Source organism: Lepidothrix coronata, unplaced genomic scaffold, assembly GCF_001604755.1.
Source record: "Lepidothrix coronata isolate B3197 unplaced genomic scaffold, Lepidothrix_coronata-1.0 Scaffold9, whole genome shotgun sequence".
Lineage (NCBI taxonomy): Eukaryota > Metazoa > Chordata > Aves > Passeriformes > Pipridae > Lepidothrix > Lepidothrix coronata.
The window spans coordinates 8,159,846-8,174,099 of NW_016690189.1; the positions used below are offsets into that span (position 1 = coordinate 8,159,846).

At 35.5% G+C, this 14,254-nt stretch overlaps 1 protein-coding gene across 6 annotated transcripts in view; it reads right to left on the reverse strand.

Moving 5' to 3' along the window:
* Positions 1–236: 236 nt before the first annotated feature.
* NR2C1 (nuclear receptor subfamily 2 group C member 1) overlaps positions 237–14,254 on the reverse strand; it is a 50,243-nt gene continuing 36,225 nt past the window's right edge. For all 6 annotated transcript variants that reach the window (XM_017804321.1, XM_017804317.1, XM_017804319.1 and 3 more), the window contains 6 exons: positions 11,793–11,955; positions 10,526–10,647; positions 7,294–7,433; positions 5,286–5,423; positions 1,329–1,434; positions 237–792 (listed from right to left, as the gene is read on the reverse strand). In XM_017804321.1, coding sequence (XP_017659810.1) covers positions 618–792; positions 1,329–1,434; positions 5,286–5,423; positions 7,294–7,433; positions 10,526–10,647; positions 11,793–11,955 — 844 coding nt within the window. In that variant the 3' untranslated portion in view covers positions 237–617. The remainder of the gene's footprint in view (positions 793–1,328; positions 1,435–5,285; positions 5,424–7,293; positions 7,434–10,525; positions 10,648–11,792; positions 11,956–14,254) is intronic.

Below are 14,254 nucleotides of genomic sequence, written 5' to 3' on the forward strand. Positions count from 1 at the left end.
TCAAGTGCATCAACATAACAACAGAATATTTTAAAATGTGAACTTCCTCTACTTTCCCTGAACTTGTAATGGTATCCAGTGTTCAGTTCAGCAAGAAACAACTCTCTTCAAAACAAAAGCCAAAACTAAGTTTGGTCTTGTTTGCATGGAAACACTGGCCTTTTCAGGATGTTTGATCATGTATTTTCAATTTGATAAGTAAGAATGAACTAGTAGCAAAACACTGAAAACACAACTTGGAGAGGAAAGTTAATTTATTTCTCTAAAACATCACACTAACTCAAGATACCTTAGTTCAGTCAAAGCTTCTTCAGTTTCCTCATAAGCCTGGACTTCATAAACAAATATTCCAAGTCCGTCTATCTACAAAAATAGGATAGACAATTCTTACTTTCTTCAGATATCAAGTTAATTTACAAGTCCTTGAGGATAGATGAAAAATAGGAAGTGATCCTATATCATAATACACTCCACCATGTTTCCCAAGTGTACTGGAAAGGAGGAATATGAGCCTTCTTTGGAAAGGTGCATTGGAAGGCTTACTACCATCTCTTGGAGACAGGGTATGCATTTACATCACCATGACTGCCATGGTACAGAATCCTGGACTGCTACTTTTATACGGCATGACCTATGATCTGGGAGTTGTACTCTGCTGTCTCCATTCGCAGAATATATGGGATGATGCTATCAATCTGGACATTTCCAATCAGTCCTGCGAAGAACAGCTCTTCAGTGATGGCAGCGCTCATCAGCCTAAGAGCAGGCAATCGGAGGAGAAGTCTAGACAGTCTGGAAAATAAGTTTGGTAAAAAGTGTTACTTGGCAGATCACAGATTTTGGTGTTATTCACAATGAAGTTATTAGTTAAAGAAGAGAAAAAATTGACAAGGGACATTACTGGTCAAAATTTCTTCTATCTAGTTAATGAAAGGCTTAAATATTTAAATCAGGAGAGCATCAAATTTATGTTTAGTCATGTCTTTAACAGTACAGAAGATGTGAGTATGCCTGTCAATTACATGGACTGTATAATGTTTGGATTTAGTCTAAATGATGAAATATTCCAAATAGGTGCAATTCAAATTGAATGTTAATAATATTTATTTCTGATATTTAATTTTAGAAATTAATAATGAATGAGTAGACAAATAATACTCATAGTATGTATAAGCACATGCATAATATTTGAAGTGTTCTAAAGGTAATTTTTAACCTTTAAGGAGGTAAGAAGAAAATGTACATTATCTATTACATGAAATACTGTACAAATCAGTACCATCAATGACTCTGAAAAGACAATCAAGTGAGCATCTAAATTTACAGACCTGTAAGTATCATCTGGATATGCCTTTGTTACATAGTCCTGGAACTCCATATAAGCCTTTTCTTGAAATTTCTCAATCTGTACCACATTTTCTAGACCTGGGTGATCTGAAAAAAAAAACCAACAAAACAAACGCTCTTCATTGTTATACCTGTTCTATACAAGCTGCATTAAAATCCATCCAGATTTTCCAACTGTAAACACTGAAATAATTATATGGTAGCTGCAGCAACTGCACTTTTAGCGGAGGACACTGCTTCCTTATATTTCTCTTCCTTTAGGCTTATGTTTTACTTAGCTTTTCATAAATAAAACCAGACATTTTGAAAAGTTCAAATAAATTCAGTGCTTGCAATGTTTACATTAATCTTGATGATACCACTCTCTTCTCTGCGTAGCAGTAGAACAGCATTGTTTCAATACACTGGCATTTACTGAAATATTGTATGCACAAATAGTATTTGGGTGGGATGTGAAGGATAAAATTAAGATCAACAGAAAAAGCAGAATAAAAAGCTGTGAACCATTTGTTTCCTAAAAACTGTGAAAGATATATAGCAGATAATTTTTTTTTCAACTATTCAGTGCAAAAATTTCAAATGTGCTCCACATAATTTTTAGCAGTGATTTGAACACTTGAAGTCTTAATCTTGCTAAAATGAAAGGATATCAACCTAACTGCCAGGTCACATTAGGAAATTATTATCCAGTAATTCTGAACTCTCTACTTGGTCTGTAATTTTTATTATCCATCTTAATGAAAAAATTTTACTGTCATAGTAGCATAACAAATCACATAGATTTTATTTTGCACAAATGGCATCTTAAATGAGCTGCCAAATTTTGTGAGATAAAAGACTGTTTCTAACCGTCACACTCCTCTCCAAATACACAAAACCAGTAAACAAAACCAAGAGATTTTTGCTCTGTGGATAAAGAAGCTTTGGAAGCAATTCAGCAGTTAGGTGATACGTTGGACTCCCCTGAATGCGTTATTTCACAGAGGAGTATTTTGTTCTATATAGTAATTCAGTCATTCTGAAAGCGTGATTTCGAATTCATGCAGAGGACAAGAGGTTAATTAGTTCATACAAAGCAACATATTTTGAAGAGTTACCATTGTCAAGTAAAATGCACCACTTCATGGCGCTGCTTTTAGAGCAATGTCAGGAACGCAGCTAAAAGTCAAGTTCTGGAAACAGTACTTTGAAGATCACTGCTAGTACACTTGCAGCCAAGTCTTCTCGGCACACCCTTTACACTGATCTCTTTGCCCAAGGCTGTCCTGTGGCAATCAAACAGCTGGCTTGGCACAGAAGACAGAAAATCACCAGGGCCTACTAAAGCAGAGGTTCTTAGCCTCGGGCTCTGCTGCATGTGCAGCCCAGCCCCATTCTGTAGCAAAGCAGTAAAATCCCTGCAATTCCTGGCCTGTGAATCATTGCCAGAACAACCTTCCGTTCAAGATACTAAACATGACTTTCAGGTACATGAAGATTTTGTTATATGGCTCACAGGATCAAGAGTATTGAGAACATGTTGCCATTAAAGCAGATACACATCATTAGTAATGTGATCCTGAAAACATGTGAGCTAAAGAAAATTTTTCTCCATCATGTGACTGGATAGTCTTTTCCCAACATATTTTTCCTTCTACCTTATGTGTTGTCAAGTATAATTGGAAGGAGATAAATAAACTTCAATCTGAACAAGTAAGTAAATATTGTTTTGCAAGTGCAAGGTTCCTAGACTAGTATTTTCAGGTGTCTGACAGGACTGATTTTTCCAAAGGACTCTATCATAAGTCCTAGTGGACATCATTCTAAGAAAAAGGGCTTGAGGTATTCTTCCATTATTTTCTTTGTATGTGTACAATGTGTACAAGTGTGTACAATGTGTACAAGTTCTCAGTATAGGAATGCCATGAAAGGACTACTTTGGAGTAAGAACACCTAAAGGAGAATTACATCTCCTGCAAGCGTTATCCACTAAAATTAAACCAGCAAACACCCTCCCGCCATTCACTTTGAGAAAATCTCTGTCTCTTCTGAAATAATGACAAAAAGTCCAGGCAACTCTTCAGTCCTCAGCAGAAGAGAAAAACTGCAAACATTTTCAAGCACGCTTAATATTGTGTTTAAACTCATGGCAGGTCCTGCCTATCAAGAAGCTGAAACTGTTCCTGTGATTCAGTGGACTGTAAAAGCAAACACATAAAACCATGCAAGACCTTCCTAGTCATGAGGACTGACAACAGGATTATGTTCCATAATGAAAACACACAGGATCTGATTTTCGTTAGTGATCCACAGTAGAAGAGTATCACTGCAATATCCTGTGGGAATTTAACATCTTTCCTGGAAAGCTCTGACTCTACTTATACCACTTCTTATTTGCAAGAATTGTTTCAGCTCAGAAGTCTTCCATTAATGCAATGCATGTGTATGTGCGCGTATCAATGGAAGATACGCAGGGTTTTGTTTGCGCACTCAGATGAACGCCATGAATTCCTGCTGATGCTGCCACTCTTACTGGGAGATATAGATACTTCTTGTAGATACTCCATATAGAAAAGATCATGCAAATATGAGGGAAACTGCAAAGCAAAAACCTCACAATATATAAATTCTATATATTAGAATTTACATTTTGGAAGTGTCCAAATTCCAAAAAATTTGCTCACCTCAACTGATTTTTCTGTGAAAGGGTGAACTGCAACTGAATGGAAAAAGAAAGGTCTTCTTAGATCTAATAAATCTACAGAACTGACAAGAACCAAATACCCAGCTCTCCTCCATGTCCTACACTACAGACAGGGGAAGGTCACTAAGATTCTGTCAGCTTTTTAACATCTGCTCCAATCTTTTCTATGGGACATCATCACCTACAAAAGGCAGAGCAACAAGGATTAAGGAAGCTGTTGATGTCTTTAAAACTTTCAAATGCAAAATGGAGTGATTGAAGATTTACTTTCTAAATGTGACAGTGAAAAATTCCTGGAGATACAGAAAGTACTTGAGGTTTATAAATTTTTCTTTTATCAAATATTTGGTTTTGGCTTTATATTAAATCCCAATTCTGAATGATGAATCTAAGACCTGCAGGATACTGATATAATATCTGAATACCTTTAGTGAAAAGTTAATTCTACAACTTTCAAATAAAGAAAATTAATTTTGTAATTTCTACGGTCCAGTTATACTGGTGACACAATCTAACCGCTCAGTCACTATCTACCATAACCAGAGGACTCTTTCCTCCTTATTGTAGACTAATCACCCATAAGGAAAAAATAATTATTTTACCTTCACTGTCTAATATATGTGCATTAACACTGGAGAGAGTACATTAAGCAAATACTGTTTAGAAGACAGAAATAATAATAATAATATAAGGGAATGCTTGTGGTGTTCACTCACCAGAAATGCTATCTGTGTTATTAAAATATCTGTGTGGAGTAAGGTGATGTTTCTGTAATTTTGCATGTGAGAATCGATGACTAGAGAGATAGATCTTTCATACGTTAAAAACCCAACTTCAATCCATCTCAGCTGGATGTGCAAGAGCAACACTTCGGAAAATTAAACTGCAGGGCCTCAGAAAATGTACCCCAGAAAAGAGGCACATAATTAAGGGCGATAAATAAACAAATTAAAAGGAAAAAAAACAACCAAAAAACCAAACCCAAACCAACAAGAAGCATCAGTGGCAGAGGTAAGAATAAGACTCCCAAATAAAAAGAATTAAAGTCCCCCTGCAAAAAAAGTCCCCAAAGCAACATCCAACTATTTACATTAAAAGATTAACCCTCCTTTTCCTACAGTCCTCATTACACACCCTCCAAGATTCCTCAACAAATGAGGCAGTAATTCTGCAAATAACAGTATGATGAAACAGGCAGAAGTTATATGGGAACAAATAGCACAGTCAAAGTTTTACATTTGGAATAATTACATACCAGGACTGAAGAGGACGATAGCTTTCAAATATGCATATTCATATCCATCTAGACAAAGCTTAACCATGCTGTTACAGAACTCTTGCAATTTGAAGACATGCTCCATCACTAGTCTTCCTCTGTCTGTTGGCAGCTTATCTGAGTCAACACACACATAAATATAAAATGCCAAGTCAACACACATGCAAAAAATGTGCTCACACCGGAATATTAAAAATAATTATTTTATTAGATTCAAACAGTGGGAAATCTACAGCATCTATAACTTCCTATTAGGTCTGAATAATCTTGACACCAACAATTATAGACTGTAACAATCCCTTTTCCCCCCTTCAATTGTACAGTAAGGACTCCTCCTGCCACTAAAGCCTCCAGTAATCAGGCATGGACTAGAGCTTGAAATGATTGAGGAAGGAAGAGACTATGTGTAAAGAATACACTGCCATTGCAGCTCTGTGCTCTATGTCTCAGGGTCAGGTGCCATGCAGCAGGTTAGTGTACAGCTTCATGGGTTATCTTAATCAAAGACCACCTCACTGCTGCAAAAGGTGTACTATACACCTTTCCTGATCTGCATTGAGGGGAATGTGGTTGGTGCACAGCTGTTCCCTTTGGGTCAGCCTGAAAATCCCATTCCCTCCGTAATCCATCAAACTAAAGCCCCTGGATCCCACAAACTTATTATCGCTTGGAGATACTGCAGCTGGCATACTGCACAACTGGTTTTTGCATTCAAACTGAATTCTGTATTTAAATGGTAGAAATATGGATTTGTAGTAATGATAAAAACATGATTAATTACTAAAATACCTGTTTTGATGAACATGCTTTAAAAATTACATAGACCATAGTTTACAGATTCCATTTATATCCCCCCTAAAGACAATCACAGTTTTGTTAGTATCTTTAGCTAATCCAGTACATTTTGTAGTTGGATCAGCTTTTTTTAAACAATTGTTATTTATAGGAGCATCTTGTGGATAGTTTTAAATCATGAAAATCCCCCAGAAATAGTTCTTTAATTACCTAATCATAAAAGAAGATGAAAAATCTATAGTCGAGTGAGCTGTCTTTTTCCAGCTGACCAAGCTGTGTTTGCATAGCATCAACAACAGTGAATTTTCATATCCCTAACAGCAAACAACTCAAAAATCTAGTTAAACCTGAAAATGCTTAGATTTTTGTATGTGCATGTGCCTTATTAATAATGAGTTAGGACTATGAACTGATGAAGACTATTGACTGGTTAGCTTTTAGTGCTGACAACCTTGTGAGTGTCCACAAGCACACAAAGATTAGCTGAAAGACTCCTCTCCTGCTCAGAAGAACAAATGAAAGAGGTCAACTGACATGTCTTTCATTTGAATATAAATATGCCAAAGATGCAGGACATAGGATTAACAAGGAACAAAGTGTATTTAGGGAAGATCTGATGAAGGCTTGCATCTAGACTAAAACTAGGATACAGAAGTCAACAAGCCAAGTTATGTAAAGGAAGTGTATCACCAAGTTGGCGTTCAGCTGCTTTGTGTCACAGCTGTGAAAAGGACAGGTGGGTCATTACTTTATACACTTGATACAGGGGAATCATATTCACAATACACTTGTGTTCTCAACATTTGATCTTGCCCAAAATATTCCTAATTTGGGCTGATGATATTAACAGAACAGCAGAGCACTAGCAGACATTACCATACATAATAAAATCAACTCCAGTAAATGCCAATCCATATTAGACAGATGGATTATTGTTATATATATGTATATTTATTTCTTTTTAATTTGGAGGTAAATATTAGCATAGCTGATTTTTGCAAAATTGCTAAAAAATTCCATCTTGTGAACTGAAGTTTCTACTATTATTTGTTTCAATACTAACCATGAAATTCTATAAACAGCAAACTTACATTAACAACTGAAGGATAAGTAAAAAGTTTCTGTGCAGTTCAAAACTTAAAAAAAATCAAGTAATTCCCCAAGTGTGATGTGTGCACAGTGTACAACTTACCTTGCTGTAAACTGCCTTGAAGGTGATTAACAAACGCAGATAATATAGTTGCCACATTCATAACTTGTGAACATTGTGCTAGACCAAGCGTAAAAAGTTCATTCCAGCAGGCTTTTACTAATGATATGCTGTTATCCTGTCTATTAAAAAACACAATAATTTCACTTAATAAAACCAGCCATTTGCATTCATACTTCTTTTTAATTTGAAGAACACTTCATAAAACATTAATCTAATTCAACCATTGCAACCACTACCAAACTGAAGCCCTGCATCCTTTTTCTCTTCATGCTAGAATTAAAATACCTGATTTAAAGTGACTTTTGTAAAGAAATCTACCTAAAACGAGATAGATTTCCATCACAAAAGTGAGCTGAAGTAACAATAAATGACAACTGTTGCAGCATACTCCATCGTGCTAGTTTTCTTAGGATTTACACTAGTTTCTGAATAACATTTACATGCATGGACAAAAAAAAAGTTTGCACTGTCCCTGTACTGTGGATGTAGAACAGACTCAAACGTCTTTTTTTTTTTTTCTCACTTGAAAACGGACAGGTCGGTATAACTTTTTAATTAAAGATACGTGTGAAATGGAACATGTGAGATCAAGCTTTTGAGCTTCCTGACTGCTATTTTCTGTATTCCTTTCATGTCTGGAATAAAGGTTTGAAATACAGACTTCAAAGTATAAGTAACAGTCGTGAGGATTTCTTTGCTGAAAGAATCAGTCCTTACATTCAGCCTCATGCGTAGTCAGGATTTTTTTTCAAATGCTGAAACTTAAAATTAAATATATCAATGCAATCCAGCCACTTCCACATTAGTAACCTAACTTTCAGTAATGCCAAGCATCTCTAATTCGCAGAGCTTAACAAGAGCTCAGTACCTTAAAAAGGAAATCCTACCAGTAAGGAGTCAAAGTCAGGTACCATGTTTCACAGTTTTATCCAGTAAATATAAATAATGGAAATTTAAAAGAAGCACAAGACCTATCAAGGAAGAAAAGCATATTAAAGCTAGGATTTCAACTACAAAAATACAATGGAATAGATTTTTGCAAGAACTAAGATGTAATCTTCAAGAACATTTTTGATGATTTGCTGCAATACAAAGATGCCAAATGACAGGTGAATGTAGCCTCGTTCTTAACTGGATTACAGAAACCTTGCTGAGGGCAATGTTTTTTACTGTGATCAAGTTCTTGGAAGACATGATACTGTACATATGGCTTCTACACATATTTGTCACATCCTCATTCAGCTCCTGTCAAAGGGACAGTGAAAAAAAGGCGTACTGGCTACTCATCTGATATGTGTGTAGATAAACATCTCATCTAGAGCATCTTTATGGCTGATCAAACTTAGACCAGAACCAGCTCTCAAGTTTGCTTAAGTGGCCTCAAAACACTAAGAGGCTGTAACCAGCCTGATGAACCTTTCAGTAAGAAACTCTCTTGCCTACCAAGATGCTCGTGCAGAAAGATGAACTAAGCAGTGATTTGGTATCATTACCTACATGATTGGGCCAAAGGCAACTATCTTGATGTGACTAAGGAGAACTTTGCCTGAGAAGGGAACCATCTGGATATCCATCCAATTATCCATCTTCCTTACAAAACCATTACTATGGTTTTGGTTTGGCTCATCAGCTCCATGAATTTCTCTTCAATTAAAAAGTGAAATGAGTCACCCTTATAAAAGTCAAAATTATAAGACATACTGTGCTCAAACTAAAAAGACTGCATTAATTTCAAATAAATTTTCACTTGAAAATAGTTCCTATTTTAAGGCTCTTCAAAAGGAAAACTATATTGATGTTAAATGGTGTTTAAATATACTGTTGCCCATGATCTTGTCTGGGTCTGTAAATGCTAGCATAGGTGAATATTAACACTATTAAGACAGCTTACTCCTCCATATTTTTTACTCAAATAGAAAAATATATTGGGAAGTAACATATTAAAAGAACATGTGCAGATTTTTCTATAAGCATGTCTTGCTAGATTTTTTTGGAGAGACAGGTCTTCTGTATAACATTTTATTTTTAAAAAGCAATTCCCATTTTTCATTAGAGCACTAATTTGCAGTGTCTCTCTGTTACAAACACCTTTTAAAAATGATAACGATGTAATGTACTATGTTCATTTGCTATGTATTTTTAAATTCTGCAGGGCAACAATTTCTACCAAAATAAAACATCATAGTTACCTATTTTTTGCCTTTGCTATTCTTTAACTATATAGAATATTCCTTTTTCCTTCTCCAAAACATAGGCTTAATTACACACAATATAGCATTTTTCCTTAAATAGTGTAGAATCATTTGGCTTAAGCATCTGAGTAAACACAAATGGTAATCAGATCATCCTGCTTTTGAAAGCCTTCCTGGAAAAGGGGACAATCCCTCATTTTAAAATAGCATTCTCTTTGCTGCCACAGTCATACGCTATGAGATGAGAGCAATGCAGATGAGAGCAAACATGATTTATACTCCATTTGTGTCAGAGCTGATACAGTATCTTTATTTGTTTGATGTATCTTCATAAAATTACTTCTGAAAATAACATGTCAGTTTTCCCCATGCAGTTTTGAGATGTTTTTTCATGACGATAAGCAATGGACTACTACATTTAGCTTATGAATTTTAAGTGATACATTGAATTCCAATGGAGAAGCAGGATGTTATACCAACTGTAAAAAGAATAGTAAGAATTACTTTCTGGTTACAGGAACTATTTTATTTTTAGAAAATCCTCTGAAATTAGACAACTTCATTCTGAATCTTTAATGAATCTAGCTAACCATTTTATTCATAGAGGTTATTAAAGGCAAAATTACTACTACTAATTCATCTTATAAAGGTAAAAATAAAAAAGGAGCTTTTATTTGATGATTGCCTGATAAGCAATCAGGACATAGCCTAAGGCTGTAGCTATTAAAAAACTGATAGGAATTCCTATTTACTAAAATTATGTTGAAGTAGCAGCAGTGTGCAGGCATTTGATTGTTATAAATCTACTGCTTTTTCCTTCAAAACCCAACCAAAATCCTGAATTAGACTCAAATTGGGAGTAGTTTTAATTCAGAAAGTTTACCTTACTAAGATTTATAACAGTTTTAATAAGTAGTTTTATATCAAAAAAAGAAGACAGCAAAGAAGAAGACAGCAAAAATAAAAAATTAAAAAGCACATATTCACAACATAAGTGAATAGAGTAACTGAACACTTACCCTAAAGCTTGGAAAGATGGAATGGAACGTGCCCAGTGCATGGACAAAAAAAGCAACCTGGAGGCAGACTCGCAGATATAGTGAACGTTAAGATAATCAGGCATAGGAGAAGGCATGGTGAGCTGGCAATCATAGAAAAAGTGCAAGACTTTTTACTTTCTTCATAATATTTTTAGAAAAAAATCAGTCTTAAGAGTTTCTTTTAAGTGAAAAAGTAAATTGTTTTTTTAAATAAACATGATATAATCCTGACATAAAATTGAATGACTGACTTTTTCATTATTAGCCACACTGTTATATGCTATAGTAACTAAAAAGCAAGAAAAAAGGTAAAAATTCTGATTTGAAGATAAAGACTCCTGTCTGGGACTCCTGGAGATGGAAAATCCCAAATACAACTCAACTTTTGAGACACTCCAAGAGTAAGAGAGAAGAATCATTGTAACTGGAATGAAGTTGCTTACACTAAAGGGGTTACCACAACTCCTGAAGAGAGTGCGTGTGAAAGAATTCTATGTCACATCTTTTTTTGTACTTTCAATTAATATTTTACAAAGAAATACATCAAAAATATTTTGATGTGTGAGTAAAATACCTAATACACAGATGCTCCCAAAATATATAACCAATATACATCAGAAAGGATCAGCTCTACCTTTCTCCATGTCCATGAGTAAAATCAGTGACATTACTTGCATATGTGAAGAAAGTGAGATTTGACTCAAAACTGCTAATTATAGCACTGTAGTTCCATCTTCAGAAATTAATAGTACTTAATATAACAGTCTGGCTAACAAAATTAAAAAAAAAAACCCTTGACATTTGCCTTAGAGATGTTTATTCGACTGATCAAAACAGATGCTGATAAGAGGGGCAAAGGTTAGTCAAATACCTAGTACTAAAGAAGTTTTCAGATGAGCAAGCTTTTTTGATTTGTCCATGAATAATATGAAGAGGAAAAAAAAGGGATAGAAGAATTTCTGCAGGCTTGTAAAATGAGAAATAACGCCAGAAAATATATGGCTCACTAACACCGAAACTGTATTCTCCCTTAATCATTAAAGTCAATTAATACTAAAATAGGGTATCTACACAAAGAAGAAACTGACATTAATTCATTGGAAATTAATGCAAATACCTGAACTAATAGTTACTAATAATAGTTACTCCTCTAAGAAATTCAAAATAAGATTTAATCAGATAATTATTTTACATTACTATGTTAAAATGGTTATAAATAGTCAACAGTAACAAAAATATTCAGTACCCTGAATGCTACGTGAGCATCACTGAGTAGTGGCCCCTCTATTTCAACGACACTCGTGCCTGTTTCTCCACCAAGCAGCTGTGCATTGGCATCAATACTTTCAGAGTTCTGACATGCTGCGCTCTCTGCTGGATTTAATGCTTTTGCAAGAGTATCAAATGCCCTGTAAGATCACAAACAAGCAAACAAACAAAAAGAAATAAACTTTCATTTTAGAGACCGTTTCAATTTAAGAGGAAAATGCATGAATCTGAAACCTGTATTTAAATGTCTGTTTAAAAGAATGAGGTTTGGAAAATAAAAGTCAGTAACATACTTTTCCTGACATTCCACTGAACTCTGAAACAAAAATTAGCAGCAGATCCTGTTCACACAAGTTGCCAACAAATTCACAGTTTTGACATATTGGTTGTGCTGCTGAATCACAGTTTGCCTTTCAAGATCTCTTTAGTGATGTTTACTGAGAGTGCTGGCATGAGCATTTTGAGGACCTGATCATCAGATGCTGTTACAGTCACTTAGTGCACATATACATTTTACAGGTTTTTACTGACAAGAAGCACAGAGTAAGATTTTTTCTTTTGTTAAGTAATGAGTTGTGGTTAGGTTTTTCAACTGAATTTGAAAAGACTGCTTCAAACTATGTAAGAGAAAGCACTCCCATGCTTTCAATACCATCCTTAGTACCCTCTGACGTGTGGCAGTGACTCCTGTCTGTCACAAGCACAAATATTAGAGTGGAGATGTCACGACAAGCATAGATATATTACTCAGTATTTTGCTGCTTGATAAGAGATGCATTGTTTTTCTCTTCACAAATACACCTGAGAACCACAACTGACACACCTTCAATTAAAAATACACAGACTTGATCACTGCCTACAGACAGATGACATATCCTGAGAGCAGCATCATTTGTATGCAGTGTTACATGAAAAACTTACACAACTGAGGTCTGAAAACTTCACAAAAGCTGATTATCAGCTTGTATGTAGAGCTGATTCTCAACTCGTAGAGGTGTTTATTATCACAGAGTCTAAAATCACTGATTTAATGCCAAAGTCTGGAGTAGAACTTTGCCACCTTCTCTTCCCCCTCCGCTCCCTAGCTCACTGAACTCACTAACGTGCTAAAAAAAATAGATGTTTGATGTAAGCATTTACAACCAAATGAAACATCACAATGAAAGAGCTGCTGACACTGCCTCAAGGCTTGAGATGGTAAATGAACTACTTTTTGATCCTCACTAGACTGTATACATGTGTACACATGAGGGTGACTGGGCATACAAGAGGTATATGTGGGCCATTTTCTGTCTCTGGCAAATGCAAAGTAGGCACAAAGGGAATGTATTCATGGCTAAGCTCTACAAACTATACAATTGGAATCCTGCCAGGAGATTTGAGTTTCAGGTCTTGCATGGCTCACTCTTTGCAGTCTTAGGTAGAACAGGCAAACCTCGCAGCTCAGTGGAAGGTGCTTTTAAGGAAAAAATAGAATCTCTGCAGTGGTCTTCATGTGGCAGGGACAGAAAGGTAAGAGAGGAACATGACCTCCCCTTTCCCCAAAAGGTAAATGTCATATGCATCTGTCACTATCCTGTATTTATTTAAAGGCTGAAGAGTCCTTTTTTAATAGTGTAGGCAGGTACACTGGTTAACCATGTCTGCCCATGATACTTTTTTCCTCATTCTTGTTGTAGCAGGAGTAAGCCAGCAGAAGCCAGTAGTGACTTTGCTTCCTCAGGGCTCAGCTTTGTGGGTCTTTTCCTGACATGAAGCCTCAACATGAGCAATGATTGTAAGGTAAAACACCAATGAAAAGAGAATCTAGAACAAAGCTTGCCTGAAAGCTACAAAAGTCTAGCCCACAAAGTGAGAGAAAAAGGCATAATCCATAATAAAATACATGCTATTGATATCCTTTGCTATAAACAACTTTGGTTCTCTTTTCATCAGGCTTAGTCACTGACAGATATACAGGACTGCAGATAAACTGTAAAGAATGAACATAATGAAGCATTAGAGGACAAGGCATATAAAATTACAATATAAAAGTAGTGGGGTACTAGCAGCAAAAGTTGTACGCTACGTTCATAGCAGCAATAGTGAAAGCATAATACTGTAGCTGAAAGCAATGAAATATAATAAAATAAAAGTATGGATGGATAAAACGTACTCTCCAAAATCCCTTAAACTCCTTTTCTTCAGTAAACATCTCTGTCTGACAGATCAAGCTGGCATAGGGCCTGACAAGAAAATCAATGATGTAGAGAAAAATTTTAGTTTCTCCCTGGGTAACAACTTTCCTTTCAAAGGAATGTTTAACTTGAATCTCCCCACTGTAAATCTATTATGTAACCTACTGGACATGAGTATGCTGAGTCAGAGCTCTTTCAAGCTCTCTGGCTGAGAGAACCTGATGACTTTTCAAACACAGATTTTTAAAACTGAACAGAAACT